This window comes from Ictidomys tridecemlineatus, chromosome 11 (assembly GCF_052094955.1).
Source record: "Ictidomys tridecemlineatus isolate mIctTri1 chromosome 11, mIctTri1.hap1, whole genome shotgun sequence".
Taxonomy (NCBI): Eukaryota; Metazoa; Chordata; class Mammalia; order Rodentia; family Sciuridae; genus Ictidomys; species Ictidomys tridecemlineatus.
Window position 1 is genome coordinate 100561813 of NC_135487.1, and position 15496 is coordinate 100577308.

Here is a 15496-nt window from a genome sequence, read left to right on the forward strand (position 1 = left end):
GATCAAAATCCCAATGGCATTCCTTGTAGAAATAGAAAAAGCAATCATGAAATTCATCTGGAAAAATAAGAGACCCAGAATAGCTAAAGCAATCCTTAGCAGGAAGAGTGAAGCAGGTAGCATCACTATACCAGACCTTAAACTATACTAGAGAGCAACAGTAACAAAAACAGCATGGTACTGGCACCAAAACAGACTGGTAGACCAATGGTACAGAATAGAGGACAGAGAGACTAACCCACATAATTATAATTATCTTATTTTAGACAAAGATGCCAAAATATGCACTGGAGAAAAGATAGAATTTTCAATAAACAGTGCTGGGAAAACTGTAAATCCATATGCAAAGAAGTGAAATTAAACCTTTATCTCTCACCATGGACAGAACTCAATTCAAAGTGAATCAAGTACCTAGGTATTAAACCAGAGACTCTGCATCTAGTAGAAGAAAAAGCAGGTCCCAATCTTCATCATGTGAGATTAGGCCCCAACTTCCTTAATAAGAATCCTATAGTGTAAGAATTAAAACCAAGAATCAATAAATGGGATGGATTCAAACTAAAAAGTTTCTTCTCAGCAAAAGAAACAATCTGTGAGGTAAACTGAGAGCCTACAAACTGGGAGCAAATTTTACCCCTCGCACATTCAGATAGAGCACTAATCTCTAGGGTATATAAAGAACTCAAAAACTAAACACCAAAAACAAACAAAAAAACAATCAATAAGTGGGCCAAGGACCTAAACAGACACTTCTTAGAAGAGGATATACAATCATTCAACAAGTATTATGAAAAAATATTCATCATCTCTAGCAATTACAGAAATGCAAATCAAAACAACTCTAAGATATCATCTCACTTAAGTCAGAATGGCAACTATTATGAAGACAAACAACAATAATTGCTGGCGAGGATGTGGGCAAAAAGGTACACTCATACATTGCTGGTGGAATGGTAAATTGGTGCAGCCAATATGGAAAGCAGTATGGAGATTCCTGGGAAAACTGGGAATGGAACCACCATTTGACCCAGCTATCCATCTCCTCAGAGTATACCCAAAAGAATTAAAAATATGTGGTATATATACACAATGGAATTTTACTCAGCAATAGAAGAGAATAAAATCATGGCATTTGCAGGTAAATGGACAGTGTTGGAGAAGAGAAGTTAGCCAATCCCCAAAAAAACAAATGCCAATGTTTTCTTTGATATAAGGAGGCTGACTCATAATGGGGTAGGGAGGGGGAGCATGGGAGAAATAGATGAATTCTAGATAGGGCAGAGGGGTGGGAGGAAAAAGAAGGGTGCAGGGGGTTAGCAAGGATGCTGGAATGTGATAGACATCATTATCCAAAGTACACATATGAAGACATGAATTGGTGTCAACATACTTCATATACAACCAGAGATATGAAAAATTATGCTGTATATGTACAATAAGAATTTAATGCATTTTGCTGTCATTTATTTTTTTAATAAATAAAAAAATTAAAAAATCTTAACACCAAAAAACAAACAAACAAACAAACAAAACAAAATAACCTAATAAATAAAGGACAAGGGACTGAACAAGCACTTCACAGATGAAGAAAATAGGAATGGTCAAAAGATATATGAACAACTGTTTAACATCTCTAGCAATTAGAGAAATGCAAATTAAAACTACACAGAGACTCCTTCCCACTTGAATCAGAATGCCACTTATAAAGAATACAAGTAACAATAAATGTTGGTGGGGATGTGGTGAGAAAGGTACATTTTGGGTATGCATTTTGGGTCGGACTGCAAATTAGAGCAGCCACCATGGAAAGAAGTATGGAAATTCCTTAGAAAACTTGAAATGGAACCACTATTTGATATCATCAATAGATGAATGGATACAGAAAATGTGGTGTATATACAGAATGAAATATGACTCAGCCATAAAGAAAAAATCAAATGATGGCATTTGTAGTAAATGAACGGAACCGGAGATATCATGCTAAGTGAAATAAGCCAATCCCAAAAACCAAAGGCTGAATGTTCTCTCTGATATGTAGATGCTAACCCAAAGGAAGGGAAGTTGGGGAGAGGAATAATAGAAATCCCCTGTACTGGACACAGGGAAATAAAGGGATGGGAGTAGAGAGAGGACTAGGAGAGACAGTAGAATTAACTGGACCTAACATTCGTAGCCTTGTATTTGAATACATAACCAGGATAAATTCACATCATGTACAACAAGAGTGAGATCCTAAATAGAATAGTTTATACTCTAATAATGTATAATTTGCCAAAATACATTCTACTGTCATGTGTTACTAAATAACAACAACAACAAGGGCAGGTTCGCAGAAAACAGTGTCCTTAAAGGGAAATCATCGACTTGAGAAAGATGAGTTTGAAAACAAAAATGAGTTCCGGGTTATTTTTCCAGTATTATTTAACTCACTCACTTTTTTGTAGAGCACATATTCTACTGAGACTCAAGGACATAGATTAAATAAAAAGAGTGATTGATCTCTATTCAAAGGGAGGAAATATCATGGAAAGAAATAGTGCCTCGGAATTTGGGATACCATGGAAAGGGGTGCCGAGTGGCTGCATAACATTCCTAGTTATGGGACCCTCTCTGAAATTTGGAAGCCTATGACTCCTGTGGCCTATGTACCACCCATCCATACACATATACAGTCTATTGCCACCTGGAGGCTGTTAGCAGCTATAACCAGTGCAGCAGGGGAGCTGGCTCCTTATTGTAACTACAGGGGCCACATGTGCTATAGAATCTCAATGTATAGAACCATGAAGAGATATCGAGTCCATAATCCTTATATTTTCCGCATCCTACAGTGGAGTCTTAGACATTCCTCCTGATAAAAATGAGTTCTATGTCCCCAGGGAAATGAATAGATGTCCTTAGAAATTGAGCTGACTGAAGGTTTCCAGCAGCTTCATGCCAACCCAGGTCAGGCCCAGGAAGGAATGGGACCAACAGGGCCTGCTGCCCACTGCGGTGTTCTCCACACTCTCTCCTTAAAAATTCCTCATTCTCACCATGGTCTGCTTCAGCTTTCTCAAAATTTCTTCCATGTGACTGTTTGGCTCCATCACCCCGAGAGCACACCACATCAGACTCCCATCACTGGTGTCCAGATTCTTCCACTCTCCTCCTCATTACCTTCTCTGGTTGTGAAGTTCCCCAAAGATCAACTGTCTCCTCAGTTTTACTTTTCTTAAGCTATAGCTGCACAGTGTTACCCATGCTGGCTCAAACTCCTGGCCAAAAGAGAACCTGCTGCTGGAACCACTTGTGTGTGCTGCTGAGCCCAGCCCCGCTAGCCTTCTCACTCAATGTCCTGCTCTTAACATGTTCCCACTCTGCTTGTGAAAACTGTATTCCTGCATCCCCCTAAATAATTCCACGCTATCCTTCCTTCTCTATCTATCTCCTCCCTGACTCTCTCTCTCTGCTTCACTTGTCTTCCAGCATTCAGGTCTTTGTCAACAGGTGCTCATCTCTGCCTACCATGTACTGTGTGTCCCCAAGTCTTGTTTATACATCATTAATCATCTATCACTTAAGACACTCAGTGAGATACATGATAGACCCTCTTGACCTGAAGGGGAAAATACCTTAAACTAATATACCTGCTTGTGAAAGTAAGAGTCAAACAGAGAAAAAAAAAGGAGTTTAGAATTGGAAGGGTTAAAAATGGCCACTGACACAAGAATCTCTTCATGGACTCTTGGCAACTTGGACAGTTTCTTCACAAATGTCTTGTACAGCATGCTTACTACCAGCCACTCTGTCATTACATAATTTGGGTGGGAAGGAAAACTCCCTTTATATATCCAACCCCTGACATCCTGGCCCATTCCTTTTCATGAAATCCTATTTAGTCTCATAATATCAAAAACAATCTCCTCCCCTTCAATCTACTTCCTTCAGTTCTTTGAGGCTGGATCCCTCAATCAGTATTGTGTATAATTTCTGTTTCCACTGTGTCTAAACCTCCAGCCCCTTCCTTCATTTAGTGTCTATTATGAAAAGTGGCCAAATCTATGAAGTCCCTTGGGAAAGTCTTGGCTTCCCACAAGGATATTCCATTTAAACTACCTTGAACTCAGACTGAAGGAATCTGGGGCAGTTTAGTCTCAAGGGGACTTTAATTCAATGTGGACTCACTCTCTCTACCACTCCCGTGAATGACTATAGAGCCATGTCTACCCTCATCTGCACTGAATATTTTAAATTGGGTTAGAATTGTGTCATGTTTTCTGTTGCCTGCTTTTAGTAGGGATGAACTCTGCTGACATTTTTCAAGGTTCACACTTGGAGATCCTCTGCCATTGTAGGGGATATTGGAACCATATGTCAAACTCTAAAATATTGTTACATGGTATTACTTGGCAAGGTGGGAAAGTCCTCAACAAAATATTAAGTTGTAGCTTAGTTATACTCATGCTGTTTCTGCAGGACTTTCTGTATACACAGGTCTGAGAAGAGTGAGAGAAAAGAGTCATGGCTGTGTCCTGCTCACAGTATTCACATTAGGGTTAGTGAATCTATACAGGATGAATATTTGTACAATTAGGATGCTCCTTTTCTTCATCTCAGACTCATGTATAAAGGTGAATGTTTCCAGCTCCATTTGGAGGGAATGGATGAGGCACTGGTTCTTCCCATGGACAAAGTACACTGATTGGTTAATACATCAACAACCCATGCCAGAGGCCTTACAAGCTCTTTGTTCCAGAGAAGCAATATTTCTGTTACTGTTTGAAATAATCTCAAAAACATTTAGAACAAAAAGAATCAGGAATGTATATACCTAACCCAGCCCAGTCCTTGAAAGATCAGGCTGCACAGCAGTAGAAACACGTTAGCTGAGGAATTAGACAGACATGGGCCCTATGTTTCCACCAGAGTCTAGTGGAGATTTCTGGGCAGGTTAGGTGACCTTGCTGAGTCTCAAGTGTCCTCAGCACTATGGTAGAAACGCCAGCAACTATTGGATAATTTCTCTTGAGGATTTAATGGAGTAGACTGTACACACAGCTTACTTGGCAGTACCACAGTTTACAACATGCATTTTATTTCTGTTTCTGAAATGCTATGACACTGAGAATAAATCTTTGCATCACTGCACTTCAATGGAAATGGGAAAAAGAAAGAAGATGGTCACACCATGAAGGCACTTACTGAAGCAAGGGTTGGAAAATAAGTTTTCTCAGTTAATTTTTCTATAAAACATTCTGATATAGTGAAACATCACAGACTTCTGCTTTTCCTACAAATTGACCAATGAGTAAAGACTCCCAAGAATTTCAAAGGTTTATCTGAGGAAAAGTTAAACTCCACTTTGAGTGAGAGGAAAGAAGAATTCATTTTTTTTCTCTACATACTCTATGAAGGGCTCACAGGGCTCTTGTTCAATAAGAGTGACATTTCTGGAAATTAGGAAGAAAAAATGCTCTGTGCTGTCTGAATAACTGAGTCAGTTCCCCATCATGTACACTGACCATTGACAATTTACATGAGAATATAACTCTCAGACTGAACATATGATTCAACATATAATCTCTGGAGGAAAAAAAAACACTTGTGCTCCTTAAAGTTGAAAACTGCAGCAATCTCCAGAGAAATACAAATGGGAATGATTAACTGAAGGAAAACCATCTCAGAGGAAGTCGAGAAACTAAGTCAGGACTCAAGAATTATAAGTGATTTCACAATGATTTTATAAATCTTCTGTCACATGCAAAGAAGAGAGGAAAGTATTGGTCAACAAATGCAATTTGCAAGGACAATGCAGAAGGAATGACATGACCCCTTTAAAGACTGAGGTCTGGGGCTTGGGGTTGTGGATCACCAGTAAAAGTGCTCACCTAGCATGTGCAAGGGCTTGGTTCAATCATCAGCACTATATATAAATAAAGGTATTCTAACTACAACTAAAAAATAAATATTAAACAAACAAAAAAAAGACTGAGGTCTGACCAATCCCTGTTGGAACAGGCTGTAGTAATGTCTGTGAGGTGCTTATAATCCCCTCCTCCTGACTCCAGTCTACCTGCAAATCTATAGCTGGAATGACTACAGACCAGGACAAAAACAAAAACAAAAACAAAAACCTAATCAGGCAAGGAAAATAACAAAGCCTCAGATCCACCTGACCTCTGCACCTACTCTGAAACAAAATGGGTTGCCTGGCTCTGTATGCATATGTCTCAGCCTAGACAGTGGAGTTACGTGCAGAGAATTTGGGTTTTACCAGGGAGAGAAATTGAATTCATCTAAATTATGATAGGAATACTCACTGGCTCCATCCATAGCTCAGCTGACTTTAGGCTCATCTGATGGGAACACAGAGCTCCTGAGTTCTTGTGTCAGATGAATCAGGATGACCAGAGGGTAGAAAATACTTTTCATCCAGCAGGAGGTCATTCTCTTCCTCTTCCTGCAGTTCACTGTTGAGACTGCCGAGACAGCTGAGGCAGGGAAGAATAAAAAATGAAATCACAGTGGTTTAGAAGTTACAGCCTCCCAGCTGGTCCTGATTCAAAGCTGAAGGGTGGAGACCCAAACAGGTGCCTCCCTTCAAAAATGATCCAGAAAACTATTTTCATCTCATGGACATAGTTTAGGTGCCACGGTATGAGAGAGAGACCAAGGGCCACCAGTGCCCAGTGTACTGGCCAGATAACAAGCTGATGAGGAAGGAGTCTCAACTCCACCTACAAGGTACAGCCACAGAAGGATCACACAATGAGAAGCAGAACAGGAGTCGACCTTGTGCATAAAACATGGTGAATTTTAGACATAATTGTCTGATCAATAGTCTCCTGAATTGAAGAGTCTCAGAGACATTTTGCCTTCTTTGCACATCCATATTATGACTTGATATCATCTTTATTCTACCTACTTTTCTTGCTATGGCATACCTGTCCATGAGCCCAGGCTAACAGTACAGAAATGATATTTGGGTCTCATCCTGAGTTTAGCCTTTAACAAGGGAATATATGATTATTTTAAGAGCTAGAAGTGCCCAAGGCTACTCAGTTCTCCATTAACAGACTCACTCTTATAATACCATAAAGAAAACAGAGAACTTTGTTAAAGGCTTCCATCATCTTGGGTTGAATCAACAACTTCACTGCACTCAGCACTCCTGCTATGCCTTTAAGAAACCTGTGACTACCCTTCCAGTTACTGTCCCCTTCAACTCCACTATGAATACCACATACAGAGTCCTCCACATGACTCTGCATTATGTGACCAAGAGAAAACTGTCCTCAGAACAGTTTGTTTCCCACCTATAATTCACATTGCACTTTAGGGTTTGTAATCGGGGTTCTTGTCGGATTTAAATTTTTATTTTGTATAAAAGTTAAAGGTTGACTGAAAAAAAGGCTTACACGTTGAACTACTCTTGTTCTAATAGATAGGTCCTAGAAAACCTTCCATGTGCCAATGATTTATGAAGACCATGCTTCCCAGAAGAAAGATGCAGTGGAGCTGAGGGAGCTGGGAAGAGAAGGCAAAACAGCCTACAAAGTGTGTGATTTCAGGGACAGCACCATGTGTTTAACAGATAATTTTCATAATATTTGAACACCAAATTGGCTCTGCTTCAGTGTGGTGCTTACAGAGAAGAGCAGGACAACAGCTTTGGGTACAGAAAAGAGGCCAGAGTGAAAACTATAGGAGTGGATCAAACTTAAGCATAACCATACACTCACCTATCCAGTGAATACAGCCTCCTGCATTTGGAAAGTTCCAGAGAACTGTGCCTTCTAGGAGTCTTCCTGTCAATATTTTCACATCATATGATATGTTGTTGTTGTTTGTGTAGCTGCTGTTTTTGCTATAACGGAACTGTCCATGATCTTGGTATAACACTGCAGAGAGAAGTTATTCATGCCATTCTCATTTTAGTGCTTACAAAGGAACAAGTCACTTTTTTAAGGGAAAAAGCCCTTAAGACTCCTTAGACAAATAATAAAAATGTCCAACAGAAAACAGGCAATACAGACATGGGTTTAAGCAAAGTAAACCAGTGACACCAGCAGATGGTTTTTACCCTTGCAGCTGTTGTGGCCTGTTTGTGTGCTTCTTTTTGTCAGATAATTACCCTCCCCTGAAGATTCCCTGGGGGCCACTGATTTGAGTGATGCCTTTTCTTCATCATGATGCTCTTCACTATTTTCTACAACCAAATTTATAAAAGCCCCTTTAGATATTAGGCAGTTCTTCCTCATCTGTTAAAAACACAGTGGCCTATCATGGCACATAGAGATTCTCAGTATGAATTTAGAAAGGGTTCATGCATTTCTTTAAACAAATAGCCTGCCCAGGTATCCATGAATCAAAGTGGCCCCCATTAAATGAACCTTCTTAGCAGCAGCATGCTATTTGTTTACCTGGGCAAAGGGAACAATGTTTTTTTTTCTCCCCACATCAATAGAAACTGGAGACAACCGGTGAACACTGGGAAACTCCAGCTGTACCTACCTCCTGCCACAGGGCTGCTTCCCAGGCTCAGTGATTTACCCCCCAATATGACTTTATAGAAAACCTACTCATTCCTCTTCAGGGAAGAAAGACAACCCTGTCCCATGACACTCCATACATCTGGGAACTTCACAGGACGCTCAATCCCTGCTTCTATCACTGAACCAGGGAAAAGTCTCTCCATGTCACCTCTTAAGTATTCCAGTGTAACTTACATCCTAGCCCCAGATTCTACTATTCAACTCTCTAAACCAAACCCTGGGAGTGCCTTTATTCTTTGGAATGTACACTCATAAACATTCCCTGTTTGAATGCTATAGATATGCATTTTAAATACTATTTTTGAGAAGACAACACATAAACCAGAAAGGATAAATCACCTGTTGGCTCACAATGGATATCTGAAAAGTTTCCTTAGGCCTGACTCTTTTTTCTTTTCTTTTTATTTTTTTATTCTTTTTTAAAAAAATTTATTTATATATGTCAGCAGAATGTATTATAATTCTTATTACATATATAGAGCACAATTTTTCATATCTCTGGTTGAATACATAGTATATTCACACCAATTTGTGTCTTCATACCTGTACTTTGAAAGTAATGATCATCACATTCAACCATCATTAATTACCCCATGCCCCCTCCCTTCCCCTCCCACCCCTCTGCCCTATCTAGAGTTCGTTTATTCCTCCCATGTTCCCTCCCCCTATCCCACTATGAGTCAGCCTCCTTATATCAAAGAAAACATTAGGCATTTGGCTAACTTCACTTAGCATTATCTTTCTAACTCCATCCATTTACCTGCAAATGCCACGATTTTATTTTATATGATTTATGAAGTATGTGAGAGGAGGTCTGAATTTAACCCTGCCTTTAGACAATACATGTGAAGGTGGATGGGACCTGGGTACAGGAAATCCTGAGACTGATTCATTCGGAGTAACTCTACAATTACCAAAAGGAAAACATACAAACTTATGTGGGCAATGGCATTGTTATTTGGGTGAATGGAAATGGTAAAAATCAGCAGTTTGTGTGTATCTCTGTCATGGAAGTGGCCATGCATCTCTTTGTCCTTCCACCTGGGTTGAGCTTAGAGACAAAGTGCAGTGCCAGCCTACTCCCATCAGCCACTTGCTCTCAGAGGACCTGCTCCAGGTGACTGTCAGAGTCTTTCTTGGTGAGGAAGTCCTTGAGATGCTGACTGAGGAGGAGGCATCTCTCCCTTCCAGTGATTGCTGGGTAACGGGGTGCCAGCTCTCAAGCCTGAGCATGACTTAGAACAAACAATTTCCTGATGCAGGGACAAGGAAACACATCAGAATGCATACTGTATTGATAAGCGATAAGGATTTGAGGGAGGTGTTTCTGAAGGTATCATGGGGAATCCTTCAGTACAATTCTGACTCATTTAATGCCAAAAGTCCATGAGCATTTACAGTGTACTTGACCTCTCTTTTAGTAAGTTAAGAATCTAATAAGTTTTGGAATTTAATACAGGAATATTGAAGAAAGAAAGCAAAGTCCTTTGAAAACACACTTTGAAATTATGTTCTATCGGTACATAAATACAGCAGACCAATTTTTTCCCTGGATCTAGAGGGAAGATGATATACAGTCAACATATCACATTAGTTAGCTTAGCACTCCTGGATGATCAGAATTACCTGGGGGCATTCGGCTCTTGTCCTTCATCCTTACTATCCTGTTTGTTTTCTGCCAATAAAACAAGAGTAGACCAGTCACATTACACCACTCCTGCTTTACACATTGCAAACACAAGCATATAAATGTTCTCTGGGTACACTGGGATATCCTAAGAAGATTACTGAAGGAGAACCTAAAAGTACCTACATACCCTTGCACTTATGAGAAAAACTGGGCTTGTTTGGGGACCAAATGAGTAGGCAGTCCTGAAAAATTATTGACCCAGATCCACTGTCTGAACTCTGGCAAAAAGTCAAGCATGCACTTTTTCCCCCCATAGATCCTGGTAAAAGTGCCTAGCTGCCTTCTAAAACACATGGGTAACTTGCCTCAGCAGACACTTTGCTTGATGTTGGTTCAGATTAGAAAAGACACTGAAAGTAGATTTAGATGGAATATACAGTCACACAAGGGAAAAAAATTTTGATGCTCCACGGACACAGGATGCTTGGCCACTCAGAGATTTTGCAGGTGACAGGGTGAAGCCTTCCTTTCAGGGAAAATGCCATACATGGGCAATGAGAATTTGGGACAGGAGCTTAGAGCCAAGCAAACATGGTACCATCTCAAAAAATATAATCAATTTTGTTGTCCTTCTTGGATAGCCACAAATGCTCAAAAAACACTGTGGAGAATCGTCATCTAACAAGACAAGTAGAGGAGAGATAAGAGGACTCATTGCAAAAGAATTTTCTCGATAGATGATGAGGCATCTGCATGTTGAAGAACTGTCCGTTTCTTTGGGTACATTCACTCTCCTCACCCCTGCCCACAATGTTCCATAACTTGCATTTGCCAGTGAGTGCCAGGTGGGACAGGTGGGGCTAAAAGTAGGAAGAGTGCAAGCTACCTGACCCATCCAATGCCTCTGCTTTAGACCTGGTCCTAGTGTTTGACTCAAACCAATGAGTAACCATGGGACCTGCCTGCAGGGAGATATCTCTACCCACCTACAGGGCTGAAGTTAAATAATAGGGAACCTATCTGGGAAGCCACCAGGAGCCACCTTTTTCTTTTTAATTTTTTTTAACAGTTGTAGACAGATAGCTTTATTTATTTATTTATTTGTTTATTTATTTATTTATTTATTTATTTTTATGCCTTTGTTTACTTTTTTTAAGCAATGTTAAGGACTGAACCCAGTGCCTTATACATGCCAAGCAAGCACTCTGTCACTGAGCTACAGCCCCAGTCCACTGCCTTTTTCTTGTATACTGTGTACTCACTGGCCACATCCAGAGTAGATTAAACCACATATTCCTCAGAGAGGGAGGCTGGAGTCTTGGGAGGCCTGCGGAGGTGAGACAAGTCATGAGAGCTGGAATGAGCCAAAAATGCCTCATTCAATGAGTCCATCAGCACTTCATGCATGTCCTCCTCCACTTGCAGCTCCATGCTGAGACCTGTATGTAAGGAGAGCAGAATGCTAAAATATGAAAGACTGGACTTCACAACTACTCACCTGGTCTTGATTAAAACCTTTGAAGAAAATCTTCAGAAGGCAGAGTGGTTATCCCTCCAAAGTGGAGGAACAAATCAAACCCCTTTGATTATAGAGTGTGACTTTCCTGGGAGTTTAAGAAGGAGGGTGGACTGTGACAGAGGGCTTCATGTGCTCAGTTCACTGGTTAGGTAACATTGCTGATGAGGAAGGAGACTCATCTTTCCCTGTGTGGTTTAGGCATGTCATACCAAATGACAGCCATAACAGATGGTACAACCCCAGTGTCTTTTGGTCCATGTTCCTTGAATGGTTCTGGTAAATCAAAGTTCCTGAGGCATTATTGATTCCAAAAGATGTTGGGCATTCAGGCCTTGTTCTTTAATCTTTGGAATTAATATGATTTTGGTTTGGTTTGGTCACATTTCTTGCTATGGAATTCAACAAAGCCAAACCCACAAAATTGATGTGTGTTTCCTCCTAACTACCTTGAACAAGAGTGCACAGTGGTTCATTGTGAATGAAGGAAATCTGACGTTAAGTTTAACACATGGGAAAGACTGTCTCTAGGTTACTACACATAAAAACTAAAGGAAGATAGAAACCAAGAAAAGAACCACCAGGGGAAAACAATGGATCCCCCTCCTGGTTATCAGAATGGATGAAATGAGTACATTCCGTGCTTTTGCTCTTGCTTGGGACCTGCGATCTCAAGATGTCACCATTACATTCATTATCCATGATTTTCATATTTACTTGGAGTCCACTGTCTCTTTTGCATCAGATTGCCTTGAGTTTCTGCAAATATATTCAGACAGAAACAATCCCAACAAAAGCTTATTCTACTGCCTTATTACCAACCTTGTACCAATTTATTCACAGGGTGAGTGCATTCTTTATGTGATGAAAGGAAACTCTGAGGAGGACACTCAAGGAACTCCTGGGTTGTATCTTCTGAGAATGGAAAGGTGTCCCTTTCCTTAGTCACTGGTCAGATATCTTTTATTTGGTCAATTAATAGCATCATATTCTATTTTCTAAATCTTGTGATCGGTTAAATCTATTCATTATCCCAGTGATCAAGAACACAAACTTGAAGACTGGCCTCTAGAAAACTCTCTTGAAGACTCAGACCTTACTCCAGAAGCTGGTGCTTCTTGGTAGATTTGAGATTATGTACGGGGACTTAAAATGATGTGTGGGTTCCACAGACCTTCCAATGAGGAAAGATCTTTCGTGCAACTGAGACAGCAGGATAATTTCTATTAAAGGGAGTGGAGTGTGTCAGGGTACAGTCCAGGCCTTCTGGAATGATTCTAACACATTCATGAGGATCCATACAAACAATAGCTCCCATGATGCAATCAAGAGTATTAACCTATTTGTACACTCACCAATTCTCAAAGTAGACTTACTTTATTGTTCAGGGTCAAAAATTAGCAAGAACATTATAGGAGAGATCAACTGTTACAGCTTGGAGGAAAGAGACCATGCAGATCTCTGCTACACACATGCATAAGTGGTGCTTGTGGGGCTGTTGCAGTCTCCACAACCACTGCACTCTGGTTATTCCTGTGTTCATCATCCTGAATTTTCACTGAACTGCCCAGAAATAATGACCAATACAAGTATAATACTCGTTTAATGGACTACTCCAAAGCTGCATCCAGAGAAAAGACTTCATACTCACCCAACAGTCAACACTGCAGCAGGGAGGTTGGTGGATATCAGGCAATTCATAGTAACTGGAGGATGTCTTATGGCCCTCATCAATGAGTCCTTCAGGGCTTCTTCCACTTCCTCCTTTTCCTCCTGTCTCTCTTTGTTCAGCCTGATGTGATGAAGTGTATGATTAAACCAAGACAGACTGGATGCAAGAGTTCCAGGTGGTCCTGAAAGAGGTTTAAGGGAATGGTCACAGAAGGTTAGGGGAACTACCTTCTAAGAGAAAGAAACTGGTCCACCTAGGAAATGGCAGAGTGCTGCTGCTTTCATGGCAGGACAAAAAAGAAGATGCACTGTCTAGAAAATGAGCTGAGGATGATGGATTCCCAATGTTCCGTTTGATATAAGCATGGCCCACAGCACTCACAGATAACACAACAGTGGCTCAAACTTTTCTATAAATTGCATCAATTTTTATATACATTGGAAGTCAATGCTTCTGAGACATTCCAGAATCCTAGAGATTTTGTGCATTCTAGGATTCTTTCCTACATATTGTGAATAGATATCACTTTTTTTCTGGTTCCTTGGTATGAAGTCCCTCCCAATATGCTAAGCCAATCATGCATAAACCAGATGTGCCTTTCATCTTCAATTTATCCATACAAGAGTGTAGATGTAGATTCTAAGTTTAAACCTTTAGTGAAGCTGATTATTTCTACCCTCATGAAGCCCAGCATAGGACAGTTCCCAAAAAGAAATGCTTGTCAAATAAATGGGTAGGTTTAGCGTCACTGTTACTTTAAAGCTGAAGAGAACAACTTAGGCTTTAAAGACTTGGTAAAACTAATAAGAGCAGGTAAAATATAGCAAATTGTTGGAAATTAGCTCTTAAATTACAAGTAATAATGTGATATCTTTCCTATATCAGTCAGTCAATCAGTATACCTATCTTTATACATATGTGTGAATGTATACATACACACACACACACAAATACAAGTATTATTTTTATATGATATTATATAATTGGTTTTCAAATTTGAATTGAAGTCAAATTCTGTTTTATACATTTTGTTGTTAAAAGTGGAATTGTACTCTATTTCTCATTTGAAAGAACAAACAGAATTTAAATCATATTAGTTTACACATTATCCTTTACTTACAATCTGCCAACACCAAGTGAACTATGAGGTAGTAACCAAAACATCTCTATTACACTTTCCTAATTTTTCAACCATTATCTGTAAAAAAGATATTACATAGAACATAGCCAAAAAAAGGAACATATATAAGTGAAATCTTGATTAATTATATTAAAATGAGCAAATTTATCTATGTATATAGTTATTCAAAACAACTTCATTTATATATGGTTGTCCTTAATGTGTACAGAATGGTTCCTGGCATTTTCTTCATGTACTAAAGTGCACTGATGCTCCAATCCCTTACATTACATGGTATAGTATTTCCATATAATATACACACACACTTCCTGGTACTTTCAGTCATCCACAGATTCTGCATAAACCTAATACAATGCAAATAGTATCTAAATAGTTTGCATACTGTATTGTTTATGGAATGAAAATTAAGCCTGTACATATTTAGTTCAGCTGCAGCCATGAGAGGCCCGACTACATACATAGTAAATGATCTACAGTTGATTGAAGCCACAGATGTGAAAACTGCAGATACAAAAGACTCAAGTTGCTTTAAGACCATTTTATGTATCTGCATTTGCTTTCATAAAAAAAAGGCTTTAGTTTTAAGATTTGGGAGAAGCATTACTATTTAATTGTTTTATATCCAATGAAAATGGAAACCTAGTTGCTTGTAAAGTACTATTTTTTTCATAATCCTCACATTAAAATCAAGAGAAATTGATGATTTTATACTAAGATTGCTTAATGTTGATTTAGAGAATCAGACGTGACTGCATGCGTGATTGCCAACACGACGTTTTGTAGTCTTTGGTGGAGCTTGCCTGAAAATAGGATGTTCTGCCAAGAATGTACAGAATTAGATAGGGTGACTGCATGTGTGCTTGCAAAGAAGATGCTTTGCAGTCCTTGGTGGAGCTTGCCTGCAAACAGGATGTTCTGCCAAGTGGGCTAGGAGGACTTTGAGAAAAGAGCATTATTTGCAAACAAGAATGTTCATCTGTTCTTAAAAAGAAACAGAGCT

At 39.5% G+C, this 15496-nt stretch overlaps 1 protein-coding gene across 1 annotated transcript in view; it reads right to left on the bottom strand.

Moving 5' to 3' along the window:
- Positions 1–11429: 11429 nt before the first annotated feature.
- LOC144368627 (uncharacterized) overlaps positions 11430–15496 on the bottom strand; it is a 30496-nt gene continuing 26429 nt past the window's right edge. Inside the window, exons 3-4 of the mRNA XM_078027798.1 lie at positions 13335–13536; positions 11430–11494 (exon numbers count right to left, since the gene is read on the bottom strand). Of these exons, the coding sequence (XP_077883924.1) occupies positions 11449–11494; positions 13335–13536 (248 nt within the window). The 3' untranslated portion in view covers positions 11430–11448. The remainder of the gene's footprint in view (positions 11495–13334; positions 13537–15496) is intronic.